This window comes from Ursus americanus, chromosome 30 (assembly GCF_024610735.1).
Source record: "Ursus americanus isolate L20-20 chromosome 30, mUrsAme1.1.p, whole genome shotgun sequence".
Lineage (NCBI taxonomy): Eukaryota > Metazoa > Chordata > Mammalia > Carnivora > Ursidae > Ursus > Ursus americanus.
Window position 1 is genome coordinate 16,022,784 of NC_142156.1, and position 22,253 is coordinate 16,045,036.

At 42.6% G+C, this 22,253-nt stretch overlaps 1 protein-coding gene across 7 annotated transcripts in view; it reads left to right on the forward strand.

The window, feature by feature from the left end:
* LOC123778861 (putative E3 ubiquitin-protein ligase HECTD4) overlaps positions 1 to 22,253 on the forward strand; it is a 129,261-nt gene that overhangs the window by 45,979 nt on the left and 61,029 nt on the right. For 4 of the 7 annotated variants that reach the window (XM_087857338.1, XM_087857339.1, XM_087857341.1 and 1 more), the window contains exons 15-34: positions 519 to 643; positions 2,123 to 2,276; positions 2,753 to 2,853; positions 4,495 to 4,693; positions 6,810 to 6,929; positions 8,037 to 8,141; positions 9,243 to 9,406; positions 9,975 to 10,208; positions 11,431 to 11,623; positions 11,812 to 11,916; positions 12,613 to 12,701; positions 13,064 to 13,239; positions 15,051 to 15,186; positions 15,302 to 15,443; positions 15,556 to 15,722; positions 17,765 to 17,911; positions 18,749 to 18,933; positions 20,504 to 20,657; positions 21,563 to 21,843; positions 22,055 to 22,244. In XM_087857338.1, the coding sequence (XP_087713464.1) occupies positions 519 to 643; positions 2,123 to 2,276; positions 2,753 to 2,853; positions 4,495 to 4,693; positions 6,810 to 6,929; positions 8,037 to 8,141; positions 9,243 to 9,406; positions 9,975 to 10,208; positions 11,431 to 11,623; positions 11,812 to 11,916; positions 12,613 to 12,701; positions 13,064 to 13,239; positions 15,051 to 15,186; positions 15,302 to 15,443; positions 15,556 to 15,722; positions 17,765 to 17,911; positions 18,749 to 18,933; positions 20,504 to 20,657; positions 21,563 to 21,843; positions 22,055 to 22,244 (3,167 nt within the window). Of the gene's footprint in view, positions 1 to 518; positions 644 to 2,122; positions 2,277 to 2,752; positions 2,854 to 4,494; positions 4,694 to 6,782; positions 6,930 to 8,036; positions 8,142 to 9,242; positions 9,407 to 9,974; positions 10,209 to 11,430; positions 11,624 to 11,811; positions 11,917 to 12,612; positions 12,702 to 13,063; positions 13,240 to 15,050; positions 15,187 to 15,301; positions 15,444 to 15,555; positions 15,723 to 17,764; positions 17,912 to 18,748; positions 18,934 to 20,503; positions 20,658 to 21,562; positions 21,844 to 22,054; positions 22,245 to 22,253 lie in introns of all 7 variants that reach the window. The other 3 variants (XM_045776507.2, XM_087857340.1, XM_087857344.1) reach the window with 2 other exon arrangements.

The following is a 22,253-nucleotide window of genomic DNA, read 5'->3' on the forward strand; positions in this document are numbered from 1 at the left end:
TTTGATAGCCTGTAACTGCCTGCTACTTTAACTGAATTTGTAACTTGCCTGTTTTCAAGTGTGGTGGTTTAAAACATTAAGTAAAAAGGTCACTTGTACTGTTTCAGAATGTTGTGTTTTGTCTCATTTTACTCACCGCCTATACATGCGCCTTTTACTGTTCTGTTTTTCTCTTTAGCTATCCTCATACCACCCAAGGCAATCTTCCACCTGGACAGTTTCTGGGCTGGCCACCGGGAGCTCTCTTGTGCTGGAGGGGATGGGAGAAATGCCTTTTCTCCCAGGGACTCGGTGTGCTCCCCGTGAAATACTGCGTATTTCTGTCAGCACTCCAGACCTTAGCCTCCCAAATCAAATTGCTACTTGCCATCCTAGCGGAACTTACTGCTTTGGGCGTATTCTGGTCACCTCATTATTTAATTTGGAAATGCATCACTAAATACATCATTTCATGTTGTCATTGTGAGTGTACACTCATCACAAAGCTTAAAAATAATATTATGATATTTTCTACCTAGGAGCTAAAGGTCAGTATTTTGGCTCTTGCCACCCAAATCCTGACTGGATGTGATGAAGTGTTGGAAATGCTACAGCAGGTCACAACTGCCCTCATAAATAGTGACCTAGCTGACCGTGAGCAGAGGTGAGGAACTGGCTCGGGAGCTGTGACCTGCTGCCCTTCAGGAAGCAGGATTTGCTTATGAAAGCAAACTCTTTTAAACGTCAAGTGTTCATTTACTATAGAGGGATTTTTGTGAGAATAAGTTGAAACGGCAATTGTTTCAATGCCAAGTGCAATTGAACTCTTTAATGGTGCTTTTTGGTGAGATTGGGCTAACAGCCACGGTCTAAAGGGGCAGCGAGGTTGTGGTGCACAGCCTCAGCGCTGACATTTGGGTCTGCCACCATCGTCGCTCCCAGCCCGGCCTTTCCTTCAGTTATGTGGCTCAGCACCGTGTGCACTGGGTTCCCTCATGATGAGGACTTTAGAGGGGCAGAGATGACTTAGTAATACGGAAAATTAACTCCCATGAGAAAGATGATGCTGACGTGGTGTCTTAAGATCTTACTGTAATTTTACTGCAAATACAGGAGCGACCTACATAGAGGGTAATCTTTTCTTTCCCAGTAATAAAGCTCTTTCTTAGTCCTCCCCTTTAAAATTTCGGCTGTGTTTTGCTGTTACATCTGTGCTTATTGATGATTTTAATGTTAGAGAGGCTGATCCAAAACAACCCTGCAGTGTAATTTTTCCTCCTGTGGCCCCATCTGTCCCCATGTCCCTGTTTCTTGCCCATTCCCAGAGAGTAGGTGGCCAGGCTGGAATTGGGGACAGTATAGCCCAGATAGACATTGCACTGGGGCTTGTTAAGACACATGGAGCCCACTGCTGGCACACAGTGCAGATTTGTCCTGGGGAGGAGGGACAGTCTGAGAGCCTGAGAGATGTGAGGTCTGTTTCTTGTTCCAATCCCAGTATCCTAAGTAGCCTCGGAAAATTTACATAACCCACATCTTTCTTTGAGTGAGTCACATATCTTAATTCTTCTAGCAGAGGATTGAGATATTAAGAATGTGATTTTAGGTAATCCTTTTACAGTGTATACATATGTCAAATAATTATGTTGTATACCTAAAATTTATACAGCCTTATATTTCAATTATATCTCAATAAAAAGGGGAGAGTGTAATGTGTTTTAAAAACAAATTAAAAACCTGTGTTATAGCCAGTTACTTTCTCCCTGCCAGAGCCTCTGCACAGCACAGGCCCCTACGACGCCAGAGCCAGGGGAACTTTGCACATGGGAACTACCTAGAGTAGCCATTTGTATTTTAGAAGCCATTTATAAAGTACTTCAGAGGTGCTATGAAATGCACCGGGCAAACTTTTTTTTTTTTTTTTAGCAAAACCACGGGTTGAAGGTGAAACCCATTACTACATGTCTGTGCTCTCCCTCAGTGGTAGAAGGTGGGAAATTTGTGGACTGAATTGCCATAGCTGTAAGTGCCCAAGCCACGCAAGGAAGTGCAGTTTAAGCGAAGTTGTTGGGTGAAGATGATGGCTGCTGCTTCCCGTGATTGGGAATTGCTTAAGCTATGTGTTTTCTTGAACTTTTTATAGGTTAAAAGGCTTGGAACAAGTTACTAAGGCTACTATGCTTGGTCACCTTCTTCCAGTGTTACTGACTTCGCTGATGCATCCAAATTTACAGACCCTGACCATGGCCGACGCCCTGATGCCTCAGCTCGTGCAGCTGGTCCTCTATACCAGTCAGGTGCGATCCTCGGTGTGCCAAAGTGAGCTGCTCTGCTCTTCGGCCAGCCGAGTAAACTAACCGTGTCTGTCAGAAGCCAAGGGAAATAACAATGGAATGAAGAAAAATAGCATGTCATAAAAATAAACTGGGAAAACATATCTGTTTGACTAAATTACTTACTGCCATCTTACAGCAAGTATGGATTGCCGGGCAGCTGTAAAAATGCTAATCTACAGTGCTACTGAGATCCTACCATTATATTCAGTCTCCTGAGTCCTTGCCGGCTATTGGTGACTAATAGAAAGGATACGTGCCATTCCGGCGTTAAATAAAATGGTGTTAAGTGGTCTAAGTAGCAAAGCATTGCTTCGTGAAGGAGGGCAGACGAGGATTGTAAAAAGATGACTTAAGTGAGAATTCTAAATTTGGCTCTCGTACCATCCAGATACCTGACAGTAAGCACTTTAAGACATGATGATGGTTTTGTGTTTCAGACGGCTTTGCTGCTTAAAACCCAGTGTCCAGTTTTTGCCGAGGTGGGCTGTTCCCCATGTGGTGCATCAGACCAGAAGGGCAGGCTGTTCCCCGATGAGAGGTGAAAGATGCTGCTTCCTTGCAGGAACCCCTGCCTTGTTTTCTTCTGGTGAAAGCCTAGTTCTCCTTTTACAGCACTGATTTTTTAGCAAGGATTATGTAACTGGAAAAAGAAAGAGACTCTAGGGTCAACGTTTTACAGATAATTATAGAATTGCTTTGTAGATTTATAGGACCAGGTTAGAGTAAATTCCCTGCAGATCAAGAGATTAAAGATTGACAAATTCTCATATACCAGTGATGGAGATGTAAAATATTATGAGTTTGGCAAGTAGTTGGAGAGTTTCTTAAAAAGTTAAACATACACCTACCACACAACCTTGCTACTCCACTTCTGGGTATTTACACAAGAGAGAAGAAACCATAGGTTCTGCTAGAGACTTGTATATGAAGGCTTGTAACAGCCTTAGTTAGAGTCGCCCAAGACGAGTAACAACCCAAATATCTACCGACAGGTGAATGGATAAATGAATTGCAGTATATTCGAATGATGGAGTCCTACTCCACAGTAAAAGGGACTGGGCAGTTGATATATGCAACAACATGGGTGAATCTAGAATCCTTACACTGAGTGAAAGAGGCCAGACCCCCCCCCCAAAAGTACATATTGTGTGATCCCATATATATGAAACTCTAGAAGATATAAGCTAATTTCTTGTGATAGAAAACAAAAAGTGATTGCCTGGATTACCAAGAAGGAGGAGGAAACTTCACTAGTATATACCTATGTCCAAACTTACCAAGTTGTACATTTTAAATATGTGCAGTTTATTACATGTTAATTATATCTTATTAAAATTGTCTTTAAAAACACCGATCAGAAAGGAATAGCTTCTTGCATTTCTCTAGAACAGGGTGCTATGCAGCTGAACTTTGTGCAGTGACGAAACTCTGGAACTGTGTGTCTAGTACCATCAGCCATAGCCACATGCTATTACTGATGACCATCAGTGTGGCTGATGTGATCTAGAAACTGAATTTTCAATTGTATTTAATTCAGATTCAATTTAAATGGCCACATTTGACTAAGTGATCACCACATTGGCTGGGGCAGAGCTGAAAGAAGAGAGGTCATGCCACAACAGCTAAGTGTTGGTTGTGGGAGTTGTAGGAGTTTGTATGCCACAGCTTTGGGCTGTGAAGTCCTTGAGAGATTAATTACAGTAGATAAGAGGACTTTGAAGGCACTTTTCTTTAGTAAAAATTACAGTAGACTCGTGGAGTTTTCAACAATTGACATTTAGATATCACGAAAGGGACCTTGATAGGGCAGGATACTAATCCTGTGGGATTTGGAAAGTGACCAGTCTTAAGGGTCCTTTGTAGCATCTTTTTTTTTTTTTTCCTGAGTAACTTGAAATGAGAGTTGGTGAGGTCCTTTCCTGGATATGAATTGGGCTTTCCTTCTTGAAAAGAGAGGGAAAAAATGCAAATACATTGTCTAACAACAACAACAACAAAAAAGAGCAGTAAATATAGGCATTTTTAAAGTGTTTCTGATCGCCACTGATACCTAGCATTTAAAAGCCGTGAGGATGTGGAAAAGTAAAGCAAAATTTCTAAACCTTTTATATTTTACTATGTGTACGTCTCCTTTTTCCTCTCCTTGCTGCTAAGCTAAATCGCTTTCTTTGTCTTCCAGGATGCTGGAAGAGAAGGAAGAGCCAGGCTTTCTCACTGGTTTAAAGATTCCTGCTCCGTGGGCTGCTGGAAAGACTGTGGAAACCGTCCACCCTGTCAGAGACAACTATAAATTTAAAGAAACGGTCCACATCCCAGGAGCTCGCTGCCTGTACCTTAGATTTGATAGCAGATGCTCTTCCCAATATGACTACGACAAAGTAAGCAAGACTGGCTTAGCATTGGCTCCACCTCCGATAAGCTGATTTCTTAGATGCTTCTTATTTTTCTTTGCTCCTGATCACCATTCTTGACTTATTTCTGTCTGCAGACGTCTCTTTGGAGAACTTTCTTAAGATATGCCTTGAAAGGGTAGTGGTTGGGGAATTAAAGAACCAGCACCTCTGTGTTCTAAGAACTGTGTTTTCATGACATGTTGAAAGTATACTTTTGTAGCTTTTCAAAAGTTGAGATCTGAGTCAGGAAATTTTCCTTACTGCTCACCTGTTGCCTGCCTTCTGGGGTTGGAATTCCTGTAGACAGGCGATGTCCATTCATCTAGAAAGGTCTTACTGCCCAGTTCTGGGGCTTCTCATGTATTCTTTGGGAGAAGGTGGCCTTTTAGAAGAGTTTCAGATGTGCTAGGATCTGTTTTATTTCAGTTATTTTTTCTTTGTTGTCAGAACCCCTGAGCCCGTGTAGCTTTTGAGGAAGAGTAGTTTCCAACCTAGTGAGTGGCTTAACAATTTTAAGGGAAAGGAAGCATTTGAGGGGTTGTAATATTTTTTTTCTGTTTATATTGTTGCATTGTAAACTGCCATGTTGAACTTAGGAGGGAAGGTGAATGAACTTGTGACACATAACCTTCTACAAGAACAGCTGAAGGATTATCACGTAGCTTTGTACACATACAGGACTATTTTCACGTAGATTGTTAGCTATCTGTCGTCTCCTCTGTGAACTGTGTAAGGGCAAAGATCTTAAATCCCATTGGGGGAGATTTGTAGGTGAAAAATAAAGGCCTTCTTAATGGTATATACTCGGAGATGGTGAAAACACATCACTGACCAAATTATAGAATCCTCTTTCCCATCATCTTTTAGGATAGTGAAGACTCGAAGATGTCCAGAGGGGTTTAAGTTTTGCCTCCAAAACTCACTTTAGCTGGAAGCAAGAGAATTTAGAAAATGGTCTTTGGTAGGCCTTTCAGAGAAAAAAATCTGCCATCAGCCTGCCCGGCTTCGTAGCTCCTGTCATCAGCTACCCCCATTTCCTACATTAAAGTGCTATGACTGTCTAAAATAGAAATGGATAGGTAGGCAAATCAGTCGGTGTCATTTTGTTTTTCCTTTAAAAGCCAGTAATTTGCATCTTCTGACGTGTGCTAGCCAGCACCTGCAGTGGGCATCAGTGTTCAGTGTGGAGGCACAGGGAGATGTACTCCACAGATGAAATAACATTTACTTTTCCAGTGGTCCCTGGTTGGTGTCGGCAACAGGTCCAACAGGGTAAGAGGGCACACCATGATACATGTCAAAGGTTAGAAGCGTCACTTCTAGATCCACACTGAGCTCTCTTGTGTAGTCAGAGGTGGTCAGCGTACATGTTCGAAGACAGATTTGGTATTTACAGAACCCAGAGCCTCATTCTTCCAGTGGAAGCATTTGAATGCCAAATGACCTCTAAATGTTTCTCCTGCATATTAGAAAGTTGGTTAATTGGATTTAAATGAATAACCTTTATTGAAGAAAAGTATTGACACGCGAAAACTGACCCAAGGAGCAGCCCCCTTTCTGGCCTAAATTGGTGTCATTTTCTTTTTATACCATTAAGCAACATTCTAAAGATATATGGCTTATTTTCAATTTGTTGCATTTTTAAAAATCCTCATTCATTGGCTTTTTAGTTTTTGTGTATGTTTGTGTTTTTTGTTTTTGCCTTTATTTTATTATTTTAGATATAACCATCTTCCCATCTGTATTTGCTCACTTTATTAATTTGGGGGGAGGACTTCAGGGGGCAAACTGTACCTGTTATTAATGAGTTAAATGTCATTACTTAGCATTAAAATAACTCCTTAAAACCTATATGTATACCAGCTGAGTAAAACCATGTTAATGTGAGGTCCCCAAGGCAATTAAATTGTGGCAATATTTGTTGTACCCAAACTACTATTAGTTGTACCTTAAAAATCAGGGAATATTAGTTCTATAATAATGACACCAGTGCCTGGTGATAAATGTGTTTTTAAACAAACATTTTTTTGCAGCCTTTTTATTTGTAGATGTTGTTTTTGTTTTTCTTTTACAGTCTAACAGTATATTTTCTGTTTTGAAGTTGGTGATATATGCGGGGCCTAACACAAACAGTAGGAAGGTTGCTGAGTATGGAGGCAACACACTGGGATATGGCAGCCGTAGTGTCTTAGGAACGGGCTGGCCCAAAGACTTGGTGAAGGTATGGTATCAGTCAGATCCACTTCCTAGAAAAGAAAAATAAACTCCCATTCCCTTTGGGCCCGAGTATTAACTCCAATTCCAGAAAAAATTGTCCGTGGGTGCATTTGTTAAGCTGGGGCTATCTTGCCAGGCCTGGGAACTCACTACCTCATTCAGAATGACCATTCTTTCACTTGTAGGGCCTCAGACCCCTGTCTGTTCCAGAACTAGGATCCATTCTCCAGGGACTGAGTGCTCACAGCATTTCCTTCCCTGCCCATTAAAAGGCCCGCTAGTTCTTCCAGCTTGCTTCTTCTCTGCCCTCTCCTGTGATGGGTATCCTAGAACCACAGGGCCATTGCAGTTTAAAAATGTAGAAGCAGTGTTTTCAAAATGAATTTGGGCCTTTGGAGCAACACTAATGATCCATTCTCAGATTGATGAGATAATAGTCATGCTTTGTAATCGGGGCGCTGGAACAACATATCTACCTAGAATATGAATATGAACTGAAATGCCCACTAAAACCCGAAAAACCTCTCCAGAGTCTGGTTTTGGAGGCTTGATCTCAAATGCATTACGTACCCTCTTTAATTCAGCCACAGACCGCAAGTTGTGTCCAGGCGTATAGTCGGAGGAATCCAAATCCACATCAGCACGACACTTGTAATTGTTCTTTCATTTCCTACATTTTGTTTCTTACTCGTGTTGGTTCTATAATACAGACCAAGGTCTTCCAGCACTCTCTGTTCTTCAAGATACGGGCCATTTGCCTGCCTTACCAGCACAAGTGAGGTGGTGAAGTGGACAGGGGGAGGGTGGAAAGAATAAAAGTCTTGAGGAATTTACTGAAATTATGCTCAAGATTTAATCTTTACTCTGATCCTGCTATTGGGCAGTTGTGGCCTGTTTCACAGATGCCTCGTCCCCAAACCTACCTGGTCAGGAGAGATACCTGAAAGGTTGGTGTCCAGATGAGAGGGGATGGAATTTGAGTCAAGCAATAGAGAAAAGGAGTGAAATATTGTCTTGATCCTTTTGAAAGTAAATCTCTGAAATTCATTGCTCTCTTGAAAATCATGTGCCTTGTTTTTAAAGTGTATTTTCCCCCCCCTTAAATTTTAAGGTGGAAGGAGATACAGTCACCTTCTCCTTTGAAATGAGAAGTGGCCGTGAACACAACACTCCCGATAAAGCTATGTGGGGCTTTGCTTGCACAGTTCGCGCTCAGGTACTTGAATCTAACCACTGCTGTGGGCATAATGTACTTTCTCCTGTGTGCCTTGGTTACGTACATCATATTTGCCCTGGAAACAGGGCAGAATATGAGCTGCAGTTTCATCCATCTCTTCCATTTGGCATTCGTAGAGTATCATAAGTAGTAGTTTTGTGGAATAAAACTAGCTGTGACCTAAAATCCGTTCGACAGCACAGAAAGAATCCATTGCTAGGGCCTCCGTCTTCAAAGCCTGGAGAGGTGATCTGCCTCCAGCATCTTTCCGTAGGGCGAAGGAGACTCGAACACCTAATAGAAGTAAGCACTGGGATTCTGGGTTTTTAGAGTAGTGGGGTCAGATTTCCATTCTATTCTCAAAGGTTCATCTTGCTAGTCTAGGTCTGTCTCTGCTTAATTACATGTGAATATGCTATGTATGGGTTTAATCTACTCCTTTTAGCGGTGCCAAATAGTTACTTTCCTCAGGAATCTGTGTAAATTCTTTTCCCTCCTGGAAAAAAAAAAAAAAGGAGCGAGTGGTAGGAGTTCTTCTAACCCCTTGAGTTGCCTGATTTGTAAAGCCTGTTTTAGACTTGGAGATTGCTTGAGTTTGACCAAACTAACACACTCTAGAGTGGAAGTGGCTGCTAGAATGAAAGCTCCGTGAGGGCAGGAATCTTTTTCTCTGCTGTATCTTAAGCACCTAGAATGATATGCTCAGATATTTGTTGAATGAATTCAATGTAAGCGATTGACGACATCCTGGTTCGAGCATGGCATGGAGGTGACAAAACAAAACAGCGATTTATACCTGGATAGGCACAGCAGAGAGGAATCCATCCAGAGAATCTTGCATGAGATTTGTGCTGTGTCTAGTATGGCGTCTTATCAGCTCTTCTCTCTCTAGAATTGTGTTGAGACTTCACTCTATGGTCATTGCCCTGAGCCACCATCTTTCTCCTCATGGTGTTGGGGACGGTCCCTGTGTCCCTTAGCAACGACACTTGATGCTGCTCTGTGACCCCTATGGTTGGGGGCAGTGCAGTGCTGTGCAGCCCAGGCGCAGTTGCTCTGCTGCGCACTGACCAGTGTGGTTTGCCCCTGTCTGCGTTGTAGGAGTCGTCGGAGGATGTGTCGGGAGGCTTGCCCTTTCTGGTAGACCTGGCTTTAGGTCTGTCTGTGTTAGCTTGTTCCATGTTGAGAATCCTGTACAATGGACCAGAAATTACCAAAGAAGAAGAAGCCTGTCAGGAGCTATTGCGGTCCAAACTTTTACAAAGGTAAAAGGCTCAGATAGGGCTAGTTTTGCTCACAAAGGAAAATGGACTTCGTGTGGAAAACTACTTTTAGTACATTTCCCAGCTCATTGTGCAGACTGCCTGACAATCCCATGGGTGTCATTGTCGTTAAGAAAGAAGGTGAAAATTACACCAAAGTCCCTTCTGGCCCTTGCTTTACCAAATTTGAAATTACAGACTTGAATGCATAAGCTTTCCTCTACATATTGTATAATTAAATTAAAGGATCCCCAAAAGGATGAGTAGATGAGTGATAAAGCAAACCCATCAAAATGTTTATTCTAAAATCTAGGCGGTGGGTATATGGGCATTACCCATGGGATGCTTTTAACTTTTCTGTATATTTAAAAATTTTCATAATAAAATTGGGGAGGAGGTAGATTCCCAAAGATGTGGTTTCATATAATGCTCATGTTCCTTTAGCTTCTGGAGAATGTTTGATGCATGCTTAACACATGATGTGATCCTTCATATATTTGATGTATCTGCAAGCTTTAAGTAGCTTTCCAGGTGAAGAGGAAATAAAGGAGCCTCTTTTCTGTCTGTTCAGGTGCCAGTGGCAGGTGGAGGCCAATGGCGTGATCTCTCCTGCCCTTACTCCAAGCCCGTCTCCACTGCCACTGACCATTGAGGAAGACAGAGAATTCACCTACCCCTCTGATGTCCTCGTGCCTCCTGTTGGAAACTACTTTGACCTGCCCCGGATCAGGCTTCCTCCAGGAATCATGATAAAGCTCAGGGAAATTTCTGGGCGTGCTAGACCTCAATTCAGACCAAGTATAAAGTATGTTGTTAAATAGTGTGCTATTTTTCCCATTGGAAAAAAAAAAGCTTAAACAATGGAAGGGGGTAAATTTCTTCTTCTGGCCTAGCAAATGAGTCTTTAATTTTACATTTGCTTAATGAATACTAACCACGCTGGGGAGTCCCCCCAGGTGGTATTCCAGGCCATTGGGTCTCAAGGTGTGGGCCCCCAGTCAGCAACAAAAGTACCACCTGAGCCCTTGTTAGCCCTTGGGCCCCATCTCACACTTGCTGGATCAGAGCCTCCGAGGATGCTGCCCAGTAATTGGGGTTTTGACAAGTTTTCCATAGGATTCTTTTTTTTTAAAGATTTTATTTATTCGACAGAGATAGAGACAGCCAGCGAGAGAGGGAACACAAGCAGGGGGAGTGGGAGAGGAAGAAGCAGGCTCCTAGCGGAAGAGCCTGATGTGGGGCTTGATCCCAGAAGCTGGGATCACGCCCTGAGCCGAAGGCAGACGCTCAACCACTGTGCCACCTAGGCGCCCTCCATAGGATTCTGAAGCATGCTAAAGTTTGACAAATTCTAGGTTTTTCTCAGATGGTTTGACGGTCTACTCGTAGTCCTCAACTTTGGTTTCCTTAGTCCAGAGAGAGATGGTGAGGGCGTTTAATCTGGAGTGTGAGGTCCTGCACTTACAAATGCCTTTGTGGTGTTCTTGCTTAAAGTCTTTTTGGTGGCCTCTGCCCTGTCTTCTGAAGCATGATTGGCCATTTCAGAGAGAAAAAAATACAAGAATGGTTGAAATTTAAAATGAAAAATACAGAAACGCAATTTGTTTTCAGTGCGACATCCTTGTGTATGAAATACCACAAGCCATGATACTGTGTAAAATTAATTGGCACATAAATGGTGCTGAAAATCTTTTGTTAGTCTTTTGTTAGACCTTGAAGTCTTTTGTTAGACCTCTTCCAGCTTTAATGTGACTCTAGCTCAAAATATAAAATTAAAGAAAATGGAGTCTCTTTAAGTTTGATTTTCACTTTATCAGCTGATGTCAGTTTTGTCAGTTAAACATATTAAATTATTGCCAACTTGACATGAAAGCCTTCATAATGTTCATGTCTCTTTATTGCAATAAAGAAGGTGTGGTGAATATTTAATATATTTAATCAAAGCCTACACCCTTCAACCTATTGCATATGGGATTGGTAATTTGCGAGCATGGCGTCTACCTGACTAGTTTCTATTATAATCACAGAGAAGTAATTCAGCCAGATGTGATGGAGGAAATGGTGGTATCGTGTGTTATTAAGCACTTGAACTTGGTCGATGCCCTGCAGTCCCTAATAAATTTCCAGTATCAAGAAGAACATGCCGAGGAATACGACTTACTGTGTAAAATTATGGGAGAGACCTTCAAGAAACTCAATGCCATGGAGAGACAGCTGCAGGTAAGTGAAGGCTAATGTGTTTAGGTTTCTCGCCACTGTCGGAAATAATTTCTTTCCTAGAAATTTAATGTAGTTTAAAAAAATGACCTTAATTTTTAAGAAGTCATGACTAAAATTTCCAAATTTTCAGATTGCGCTTGTTTTAATATCTCTTCTCACATTGTTTTATTTTTTAATGTGTCTGTCAGAGTGTGGCAGAATTGGAGCAGAAATGGCAGAGCGAGGTTGATGATGCGATGCAAGGGAAGCTGGAGAACGACGTGCCTTTCTTCTACGATTACCATTTCAACGAGGTGAGCAAGTTGGGTGATTTATCACTGCGGCACTGGTGTTTACATTGCAAAGGTATATATCGTGTGTGTGTGTGTGTGTGTGTGTGTGTGTAGAGACCAAATGGTACCTGTTAAAAATTTCCACATGCCAAGATGTACCCATTCTTTACAAAGGTTAAATAAAATTGATTAGATCAGCATATCAATAATACAAATATAAATTGTTTTTTTTAAAAGATTTTATTTATTTATTTGACAGAGATAGAGACAGCCAGTGAGAGAGGGAACACAAGCAGGGGGAGTGGGAGAGGAAGAAGCAGGCTCATAGCGGAGGAGCCTGATGTGGGGCTCGATCCCATAACGCCGGGATCACGCCCTGAGCCGAAGGCAGACGCTTAACGACTGTGCCACCCAGGCGCCCCAATTAAGTTGTTTTTAACTGATTGATAGTTTTACCATCATTATCAAATTTTGCTTGCAAGCTTTAGGAAACAAAGGGCAGTTATAAGCACCGAAGAAGTCCCCAGAAAGTCGTCGATGCCATTTGTAATCATTAAAATATCAAAGAATAACTACAAATGTGCTCTGGCATAGAAATATGGACCAGAGGTGGTGTTTTTTTCTCCCCTGAAATTCTCTGTTCCTTTTAACATGAACAGTAAAACTCACTTTTTGCAGATCCTGCCTACCATCTTTTCTTGATTTTTCCTTCTTTAGAACAAAATGAAAGAACTAGAACTTTTGTGTTCAATGAAAGAAGTCTCCTTTGATGGAAATGATCTTGAAAACATGGTCCTCTCACTGAGGTTAGTGATGTTAATAACCGCGTAAAGCTAATTTACTGCCTCGATGCTTAAAACAAAATGTGAAGATCTAGTCTCTTAGATATTTTTAAAAATCGTATGCATTCACTAAATATTTGAGTGGAACTCATTTGTAAACTTGGAAATTTTGATTTTGGCCTTCAAAAGTTAGCATATAGGCATCCGAAACTGGGCAAAAGGAACTAAAATTGGTCCATTTATAACTGCTCTCTCAGCTAGGGAAAGGGGAAGGGGAGCAACATTTATCAGGCTTCTTTTGCTTAATTTCCCTCTACTCGTAATTAAAAAACGTTGGTTTTGGTGAACCTGAGAACGACTAAATGCACATCAGCCTTTCTTTATAGGGAGAAGTTCCTACAAGAAGTGAATTCTCTCATTCAGAAACCCTCGCACCCACTGGCTAAAACGAAGACGTTAGTGAAGAGTTTAATGAATCGAGCTGAGCTGTTGCTGCACGTCACCATCGCGGCCCAGTCCGGCCTCACCAGAAGCATCTCGGGGACCCCTGCGGAAACACCGGGTACAAAGCCAGCCCCGCGCAGGCGCTCTGCGCCACTCTGTTCATAAAATATATGTCAGCTACTAAAAGAAAAATCACTCTTGCGTTCTCCTAGGAAGGAGAAAAAGAAGTGTCAGCATTTTTTTATTTTGCCTTTTCCTTTTTCCAGCCAAGGAAGACTTGTCGTTGAATTCATGAGGTGTTTTGTGAGTCGACTGAGCAACTGGGGTGCCTCCTCACCTACCTTATTGAGAGCCCAGTGACATCTATTTTTACAATCTGGTGCCCCTTACTTTCAGTTTATGGCTCGTCATTTTCATAGCAACATGTATAATTAGTCAACATTGTGAATCTTGTGTCATATTTTCCTCTTAAAGCTGAGTTTGTATTGCCCCTTTAGGAATTATATGGAACCTTCTAACATGAATTTTCACTGTTTTCCTGGTCACATTTTAATTGTTAGCCCGAAAGGATATTTCTCAGGGAAATCAACGAATCTTCTTTCTTAAGCTGGATCCCCAACACCAGCATAGCCCATAATGGCAAGTGTTAATTCTTGTCTTGAGAGAGCAGGAAGAGTAAACATGAGACTCCGTTATCGAACCCCATAGCCTGATGGACACTGCCAAGCAAGCAAACTTGTTTTCGTCCCAGCTGAGTGCCCAGGGCTCTCCTCACACGGGAGAGTGATTCAGGTTTCTGACCCTAGTGAAAGGGACCATTCGCTAAGAATGTTGGGAGAAGTGTGCCGAGCGTACAGTATAATCACATACCATGATAGTCTGCTGACCACGTCCCTGGTCACGAGGCCTTGGTTAGTTAAAGGTCCAATGTAAAGACTTAACCACTCAGTAAGGCTGATCATGCTTTCCAAGAGGCTCTTGCTATCAGAGATGGTGAACCAATAGTTTGCTGAGCAATAACATCTTCAGAAATTATGTTTTTAGACCGAAGCTGCCTGACCATTCTTAAGATTCAAAATAACTGCTTCTCTTTTTTTTTTTCCTTAGATGATCTTTATATGTAGATTTGTCCTCTTCTGTTGAAGTGTTCTTTTATAATACAACCATTTCCCTGGGTAGTGTTAAGGAGTCTATCTTAAAAGAAGGGGCAGTCAGATTTTAGCCCAAGTGTGGTATTTATTCACACCAACTTGATCAAAGCCAAGGTGCCACCAAATATCAATAAGTCAGCTAAATAAACCTATGATTAAAGGAGGAAACAAAGTCTGTCTCTGGAAAAAAGAAAATGGATTTGGATTTATTTGAATTAAGAAATTTTTGATTCCAGAAATGACTTTCTTGGTCCTCTCTGGCTTTTTAGAATGCTTAAGGTGAAGGTTGAGAGTTTATGAAATTAGATGAATCTTGCAGCCTTTTTTTTTTTAAACCAGATTTAATTTAAAAAAAACTTTAGTTTTTCACACTAAAATAATTTTTTTTTTTAAAGATTTTATTTATTTATTTGACAGAGATAGAGACAGCCAGCGAGAGAGGGAACACAAGCAGGGGGAGTGGGAGAGGAAGAAGCAGGCTCATAGTGGAAGAGCCTGATGTGGGGCTCGATCCCATAACGCTGGGATCACGCCCTGAGCCGAAGGCAGACGCTTAACCGCTGTGCCACCCAGGCGCCCCCACACTAAAATAATTTTTAACCCTAATATCTAGGTTTTAAAAAAATGGGCCTAAAAGTCGTCAGTGTGCTGTGCTAGCTGGTGGTGGATGAACTCTCCTAGAAAGTGAAGATATTCTTAGACTGGTAGCGTAGCTGTCGTTGCTGTCCTCCAGATCAGACAGCAGGTATGCCAACCTTCTTATTCTTTTCTGTTCCAGCTTGTAAATCAGCTTCAGAAACAAAGGTGATATCTCACGCTGTGCGGCAGCCTGTTTTTCTTCGCAGCATGTCGGCTCCTTCTGACCTGGAAATGATTGGTAATGAAGATTTGGAATTTACTAGAGCAAATCAGAGGTAAATGGCTAATGGCCAAGGTTGGATTCCCACATGGAGCTGAATACATTCATCAGAACACACTGCCTGAGCCAGTTTCTTGTTTGTGATCCAGCACCGTTTTGTTTTCGTGCAGGCGGCGCCATGTGACTAGCCACCGCAGCAGCTCCTTTACCCTCCTGCAGTCATTGGCCATCGAGGACAGCAGGGACAAGCCCACCTACAGCGTCCTGCTGGGGCAGCTGTTTGCTTTCATCGGCACCAACCCTGACCAAGCTGTAGGTCGTGTTTTGCCGACTACAGAGGAATGGCACCTAACAGCACAGGGCGGGGCGGGGGGCCTGTGACAGTCACCAAGAGTCAGGTGGACTTCCTTCTTATGCCTTTCAGGTGTCCAGCAGCAGCTTTCTTTTGGCTGCGCAGACGAGGTGGCGGCGAGGAAATACTCGCAAGCAGGCACTGGTGCACATGCGGGAATTGCTGACGGCTGCAGTGCGCGTCGGGGGCGTGACACACCTTGTGGGTCCAGTGACTATGGTCCTTCAGGGAGGACCCAGGTCAGTTGTTTCTAGTAGTTCATACCATCCTGACCAGAGTGGTTGAGAGGCGTTCGTTCCAGAGATGATTCTTGAAGCCAAATCATAGACAGTGGTATATATTGTTTTCACCTAAAATATTTTATTTTTTAAAAGTGTTCACAGTTTTGTAACGTCAGCATATGTAGCAGAGAGTAGAAGTCTCTGTACTCCCTTCCTCTCCTGAATTCCACCCTGTTCACTAAGAGCTGCTTGTGTCAGCTACACACACGTAAATGGCTACTTAATTCTCTTTGTACACACAGGTGTGTATGTGTATGATTTTTTCTGAATTCAGGTTATATTATACTGTAATATAACACCGCCGTGGGAATTTTGTTCAGCATATCTTGGATATATCTGTCTTTGCATGTCAATGCATGTAGTTCTGCTTTACAGTTTTGAAGAGCTTTATGGACCTCCAGGTATGAATGGCTATGTCTTATTTAACTCCTCCCCTCCTAGTGAACATGTGGTTCATCTTCTCTTTTTCTCCTTCATTTTTTCTGTTTTACTTTTGCATTAATAGCTGTGATGTAGTCAATATCCTCATGCCTGTATTTTTGTGTCCTTTTGTGCTTATTTTTACTGGCTCAATTTCTAAAAACCTAATTGTAGATACGAACTTTGAAGAAGGTTTTGTAACTTATTTGTGAGGTTTTTCTATAGTATTCACTACTGGGCCTCAAAGATCTTCAGGTAGAAATAGAAAAGGCATTTGTCTACAGTCCTGGACTAGAACTGCCTGGGGCTACTTGTGTCTCCTGATAGCTCTTTGAGAAATTCTGGCCAGCAAGCAGAGAGAAGTGGCTGGAGGAAAAGGTGTTAACTAAGAGCTAACGTAGGTATCTTGAAAAACTTCTGTGTCAGTCAGGAGAGGCCATGTTACTTTTTGGAAACAAAACCCTCCAAAATCTCTGGTGTACAGAACAGAACTTCAGTTCCTGCTCATATCCAGCACAGGTGCACCACAGCCCATGGTAATCCCGGAGAGCCTGGGTTAGAGGAGGGGACCACCGTCTCGAAGGCTGTCAGTCCCCTTGTCAGAGCTCTGGCTCATTGGCCAGGCTGGTCACATGCTCACCCAACCCGAGGGTGCCCAGGAGGCACAGTGAGTAGCACTGGCCACCACACCTCACTTGCAGAACAATTTCTCTACAACCCTGGCAGCAGGGTTTTTCCTTCTTCCCTCAGTTATTAATGTCATATGTCAAACATTTGAAAAAATGCAGAAAATCCCAAGGTGTAAGTAAAAATCACCTGTAAATCCAGCACCTTGAGGTAAAACCTGTTAATGTTGTAGGGTATCTGTTCTGTCTTTATTCTAACCAGAGATACCTCCTGTAATGTTTTTAGTGGTGGTATAGCACTGCCTCGTATTCCTGAACCTTTTATTCAGATTCAATCCTGATTTTTCAACCTTAGGTTTTATTTAGTAATTTTTGCTATTACAAACAGTGTTCTGTAGCATATCTTTATGGATCCGGATAGTTCCAGTTTTCAACTAATATTAATTGCTGTAGAATCTACCCCAAGTTGTGTGTTTACATTGGGAAAGTCTTATTTGGTATCAATTGGATTCTCATACTGTGCTAATAATCACAGTGTGAACTTGAAAAAGACAGTTAATCTATTTGGGCCTTGATTTTTCTCATTAGTACAATTGCATTTACAGAACTCACTGCTGCATAGGACATACCGTTCTCTTGCTCTTAGCGATATTGTGGGATTTAACCTTGTAAGGCTCCAAGTTGTCCTGGTCGGGAGCCCTGCTTGATTTGACTTAGCCTCGGATTCCCCAGACTTTTCTAGAGTGTGGGCATTGTCACTGAGGCAACTGAAGAAATGCTGTCCGGTAGTCTTCTGTGGTCCTGCAGTCTGGGAAACACTGGTGATCTCCAAGATCCCTTCAGTTCTGGATTCATCTAGACACTCTTGGGTTTCTCAGAAGAACACTCCTGCTCTTATGCTGTCACTCTTCTTGCCATGGTTCAAGAAACGTGCACTTTGGTTCTGTTTCATAGAATTGAAGAACTAACCTGTGGTGGGATGGTGGAGCAGGTCCAGGAAGCCTTTGGCGAGACCATGACCTCTGTTGTGTCTCTGTGTGCTCGTTACCCTATCGCCTGTGCAAATAGCATCGGACTTTTGTGTACCATACCTTATACCAGGTAAGGAAGGCAATGCTTTTTATTGTGGGTAAGTTACACTGCAGTGCAGTTGCTTCAATAAAAATATTTTTAAATTAAAAAAATTGGGTAGGGGCGCCTGGGTGGCTCAGTCGGTTAAGCATCTGCTTTCGGCTCAGGTCATGATCCTGGGGTCCTGGGATTGAGCCCTGCGTCAGGCTCCCCGCTGAGCTTGTGCTCGTTCCCTCCTGCTCGTGCTCACTCATGCTCTCTCTCTCTCTGTCAAATGAAAATCTTTAAAAAAATTTGTTTTAATTTTTAAAAATTGGGAGGTGTTTTGCTTTGATTATCTGGTGACACTATCGCTGTGATTAAATGAGCTTACCTCCTGACAGACACCTAAAGTTACTATGTAAGTTCCGTATTGTTGAATTCCTACATGATCAAAAGTGGCCAATAGGGATTCTATTATATTGTCAAAATGGAGAGGTTTGAAGGAAAGTAAAAGATCTCTAGGAAATTTTTTTTAACATATTTGGCAAAATTTTTTTACAAATACACTTATTTTCTCAATGACCTTATGAATCCCCTTATAATAAAATTATAAGTTTTTTGTGTTATGGATGGGAAACTTGAGTTGATTCCGTCCATTTTTACTTAGCTATCCTATATGAACAACCCAAAACTTGAAGTTCCTTATTTATGAAGGAAATCCTCATTGTAGAGAAATATTTCTGTGTTCAGTTATGCGTGGTAGTATCCTAAGTAATAGACGAAGAACTATGCTGACTTGTTTTATGGCCCTTTGATAACCTGGATCTTAAACCCAAGGGCTGGTCAGTGACGTTTACTGTGTGTAACTCTTTGCACCTGGCCCAGGAGTGAAGAGAAGTGCCTGGTGCGCAGTGGCCTGGTTCAGCTCATGGACCGGCTGTGTAGCTTGAGCAGTCAGACGGAGTCCAGCTCCAGTGAGAAACAAACCAAGAAGCAGAAGGTGGCCACCATGGCCTGGGCAGCTTTCCAGGTGCTTGCCAACCGCTGTGTTGAGTGGGAAAAAGAAGAAGGTAAGAAGCAGGATTCCATTCTAGAATTCATTGATTTCTTCTCTTGACGTGTTTATTTAATTATTTGTGCTGGCTGAAAGAAAGGCTATATTAAATTACATAATCAGATGGGTTTAATTAATGATTTCATGAGAGCCTCTTCATTAGCGTCCTTCTCTGAAAATCTATGGCTACTCTATGACATTAAATAATAGCCTAGCCTAGAGCGCGTGGTGCTAAGTGAAATAAGCCAGACACAGAAAGACAAATACTGAGTGATTTCCTTATATGTGGAATCTAAAAAAGCCAAGCTCCTAGAAACCAAGAGTAGAATGGTGGTTGCCAGGAATTTTAGGAGGAGGGGGAAGTGGGGAGAGGTTGTCAAACTTCCAGTTATAAGATGAATAAGTTCTGGGGTCGAATCACCATTTCACAATGTATATACATATCTGTATATATAATCACATCGTACGGCTTTTACAAAAATCACATTCTACAATCTAATTTGTATACAACTTGTATTTGTCTGTCATCCCTCCATAAAGCTGGGGGTGGGGTGGGGAACAATAACCACCCTGAGAGAGTATAGTACGCCAGGAAATCGAGAAGATATCTTTCATGTTCTTTTTGTCAACACTGCTATCAGTCTCCAAATAAATATTTCTATGAACTAGTTTAGTTGCATTTTCAAGTGCTATTTCCTGACTATATTTTACCATCCCAGTTGAAAAAGTAAAGTAGAGGGATGATGTCTCCATGGTATCCCAGGCCTGTGTATATAGCTTGGTTACTTATCTGTTTATTCATTCACTGTGTTTTATTGTCTTGAGAGTCAGGCATAAGATGAACAAGGCATTGCTCTTCCTCTTGAGAAATACGGTGCAGTGGGGAGATAGACTAATGAGCAAGTGTTTGTGATGTGGTCAGTGCCATAACTGAGGTGCATGCAAAGTGCTGGGGGAGCACAGAGGTTCCTCTCAGCTGTGCTAGGGATCAGGCAAAGCCTCCCCAGAAAGGTGACATGTGAGTTGTTCTTACAGGTTAAAGAACATTTCCATGCAGAAAAAAAGGGTGTGTAGGCACAGGGATCCAAGAGAGCATGGGAAGTTCAGGAAAGGACAACTGATCTGTGTGGCTTTTTACAAGAGCTGCTTGAGAGGGGGGAACCTCTGGAACTACAGTGAAAATGGAAAGATCTCAAAAGGTCTTTAATTATGTTTGAGGAGAGAGAGGGTATGAGTTAAAAATAAAGATGTTTTCATCACAGTAGAAAAAAAAATGGTGGCTCTTCCCTGTTAATCGAAGTATGTTCCTTGTTTTGTATGAATTGTATTCAGTTTCTATGAAGAATAATGTCTTTCCCCAACATTGAATCGTTACCCTTCCTTATGTGCAGATATTATCTAACGAGGACACCCTAATTGGATAGCTAATGAAATACTGAGCAGGTTAAAGAAAAATCGGGCAGGAGAAGGGCTTAATGTAGGGAGGCTGAGAGGGAGGACCCGCCACACCTGTAGGCTCCCCAGGGCTTCTTTGGGTTCTCACCTCGCTTTTTCTTTCTTTCCTTTCCTTTCCTTTAACTCTGAAGGAGGTTCCACAGAGGCGGTGCACTCGGGTCTGGCCCGTCAGGTGTCCAGCCTTCTCACCAACCACCTTGCCCGTGCAACTGAGTGCTGCGGCAACCAGGCCGCTGGGAATGACGCCCTCCAGGATGTCCTCAGTCTTCTCAATGATCTCTCAAGGTATGGAAGGCCCAGCCGGAGCTGTGGGAAAGGGTGGCTTTCCTCTTGGATGATTGGGGTTCCCTTGGGTGGTGATTGTCTTTTGAAACCTCTAAATTACAAGGCCATTCTGACATGCTTCTGCTTCAAGAACAGTGGAGAATAAAATCGTTGGAAAGTAGTAGTTCCAAAATGCGAGGGCATTTAGGTGAATCTCTACGTGATGAAACGGTACCATTTGCTTTAGTACTTCGGCGGTAATCGCTGCTAGCCTTCCAAGTCGAGGCAGTTGCATCGAGTAACCCAAAATCTTTACCTTCATTATAGCGAGATAATCAGTCAAGACCTGCAGTTGACTCATGTCCTCATGCTGTGTCTTAAAAAAGGAGAGACGGTCTGTGGAGGTGTGATACCGTACCATCCTGCGTGAGCCGTGAGGCCCACACCCTCTTGTCCACATAAGGCTACTTGTTCTTCGGCTTGTGCTGGACATTTTCTTCTCAGTGAGATGCTGCAGGGTCAGCTGTGGCAGCTCCCAGACTGCTGAGGCCTGCACAACGCTATGTGAGCTCTTCGGTCTTGAAGCACTATTCAAAAAGGAATAAAAGACTACAGGGGAGTCTTCCTAGTTTGGGTCGTGAGGTTGTAGCACTCCATGAACCATGCTGAACTATAGCATCGCAGTTCAGTAAATTTCATCAGGGATCAGAAAATACTCAGTCTTTCTTTTTAAGTAGTATTGATTGGTCGGTTGTGAGCTTTCATTAGATATTTACCAAAAACCTTAGTTTTCCTTCATAAAAACGTAGTACTAACTCTGTATCGTCCTCGTGAATCAGTTCATCCTCATTTAGGGAACTCTTGCTTCTGAATTTCTAGACACCCATATGCCCAGCCTTGTGTACCTTTTCTTCCTTCTTTTTCAGGAGTCATATAGGTAAAGCCATCCTGAGCCAGCCAGCTTGTGTGTCCAAACTCCTATCCCTGCTGCTTGATCAGCGCCCGTCTCCAAAGCTGGTCCTTATCATTCTTCAGCTGTGCCGGGCAGCGCTCCCGCTGATGAGCGTAGAAGATTGTGGAAACGTGGAGCTCCCGCCATGGAGCTACTCTGTTCCCTCCCTAAACAGCGAACAGGAGGATCCCAGCGACCCAGCATCCAAGATCGCCTCATTGCTCTTAGCAAAGCTGGCAGATTATGTGGTCCCAGGTGAGCAGCTGGTCAGAGAATGGCACTGAGTGCCCATTTCCTAGGGACGGCCAGAGTGGGCTTTCCATTTTTGGTGGCTCTGCTGTTATGCCTCCTGCGATGAGAAGAGAGGGAGATGGGAGAGGGCGGGAGAGAGACTCCAAAACTAGAGTTTTCCCTGTGCAAGGGAGCTGCACAGATAACACTGTAACTGTTCTGTTTGCTTTTAAAGGATGTCAGACAGTTCTTTCTCCAACTGCTTCCGAACCTGACACTACATTGACAAAAACCAGTCCCAAGAATTCCTTAAAAGGCGATAAAGATCCTGGAGAAGAGAGTGAAGCAGTGGATGGCAAGCTGTCTATCTTTATTCACAAGCGGGAAGACCAGTCTTCTCATGAGGTTCTCCAGCCGCTGCTAAGGTGACTGCT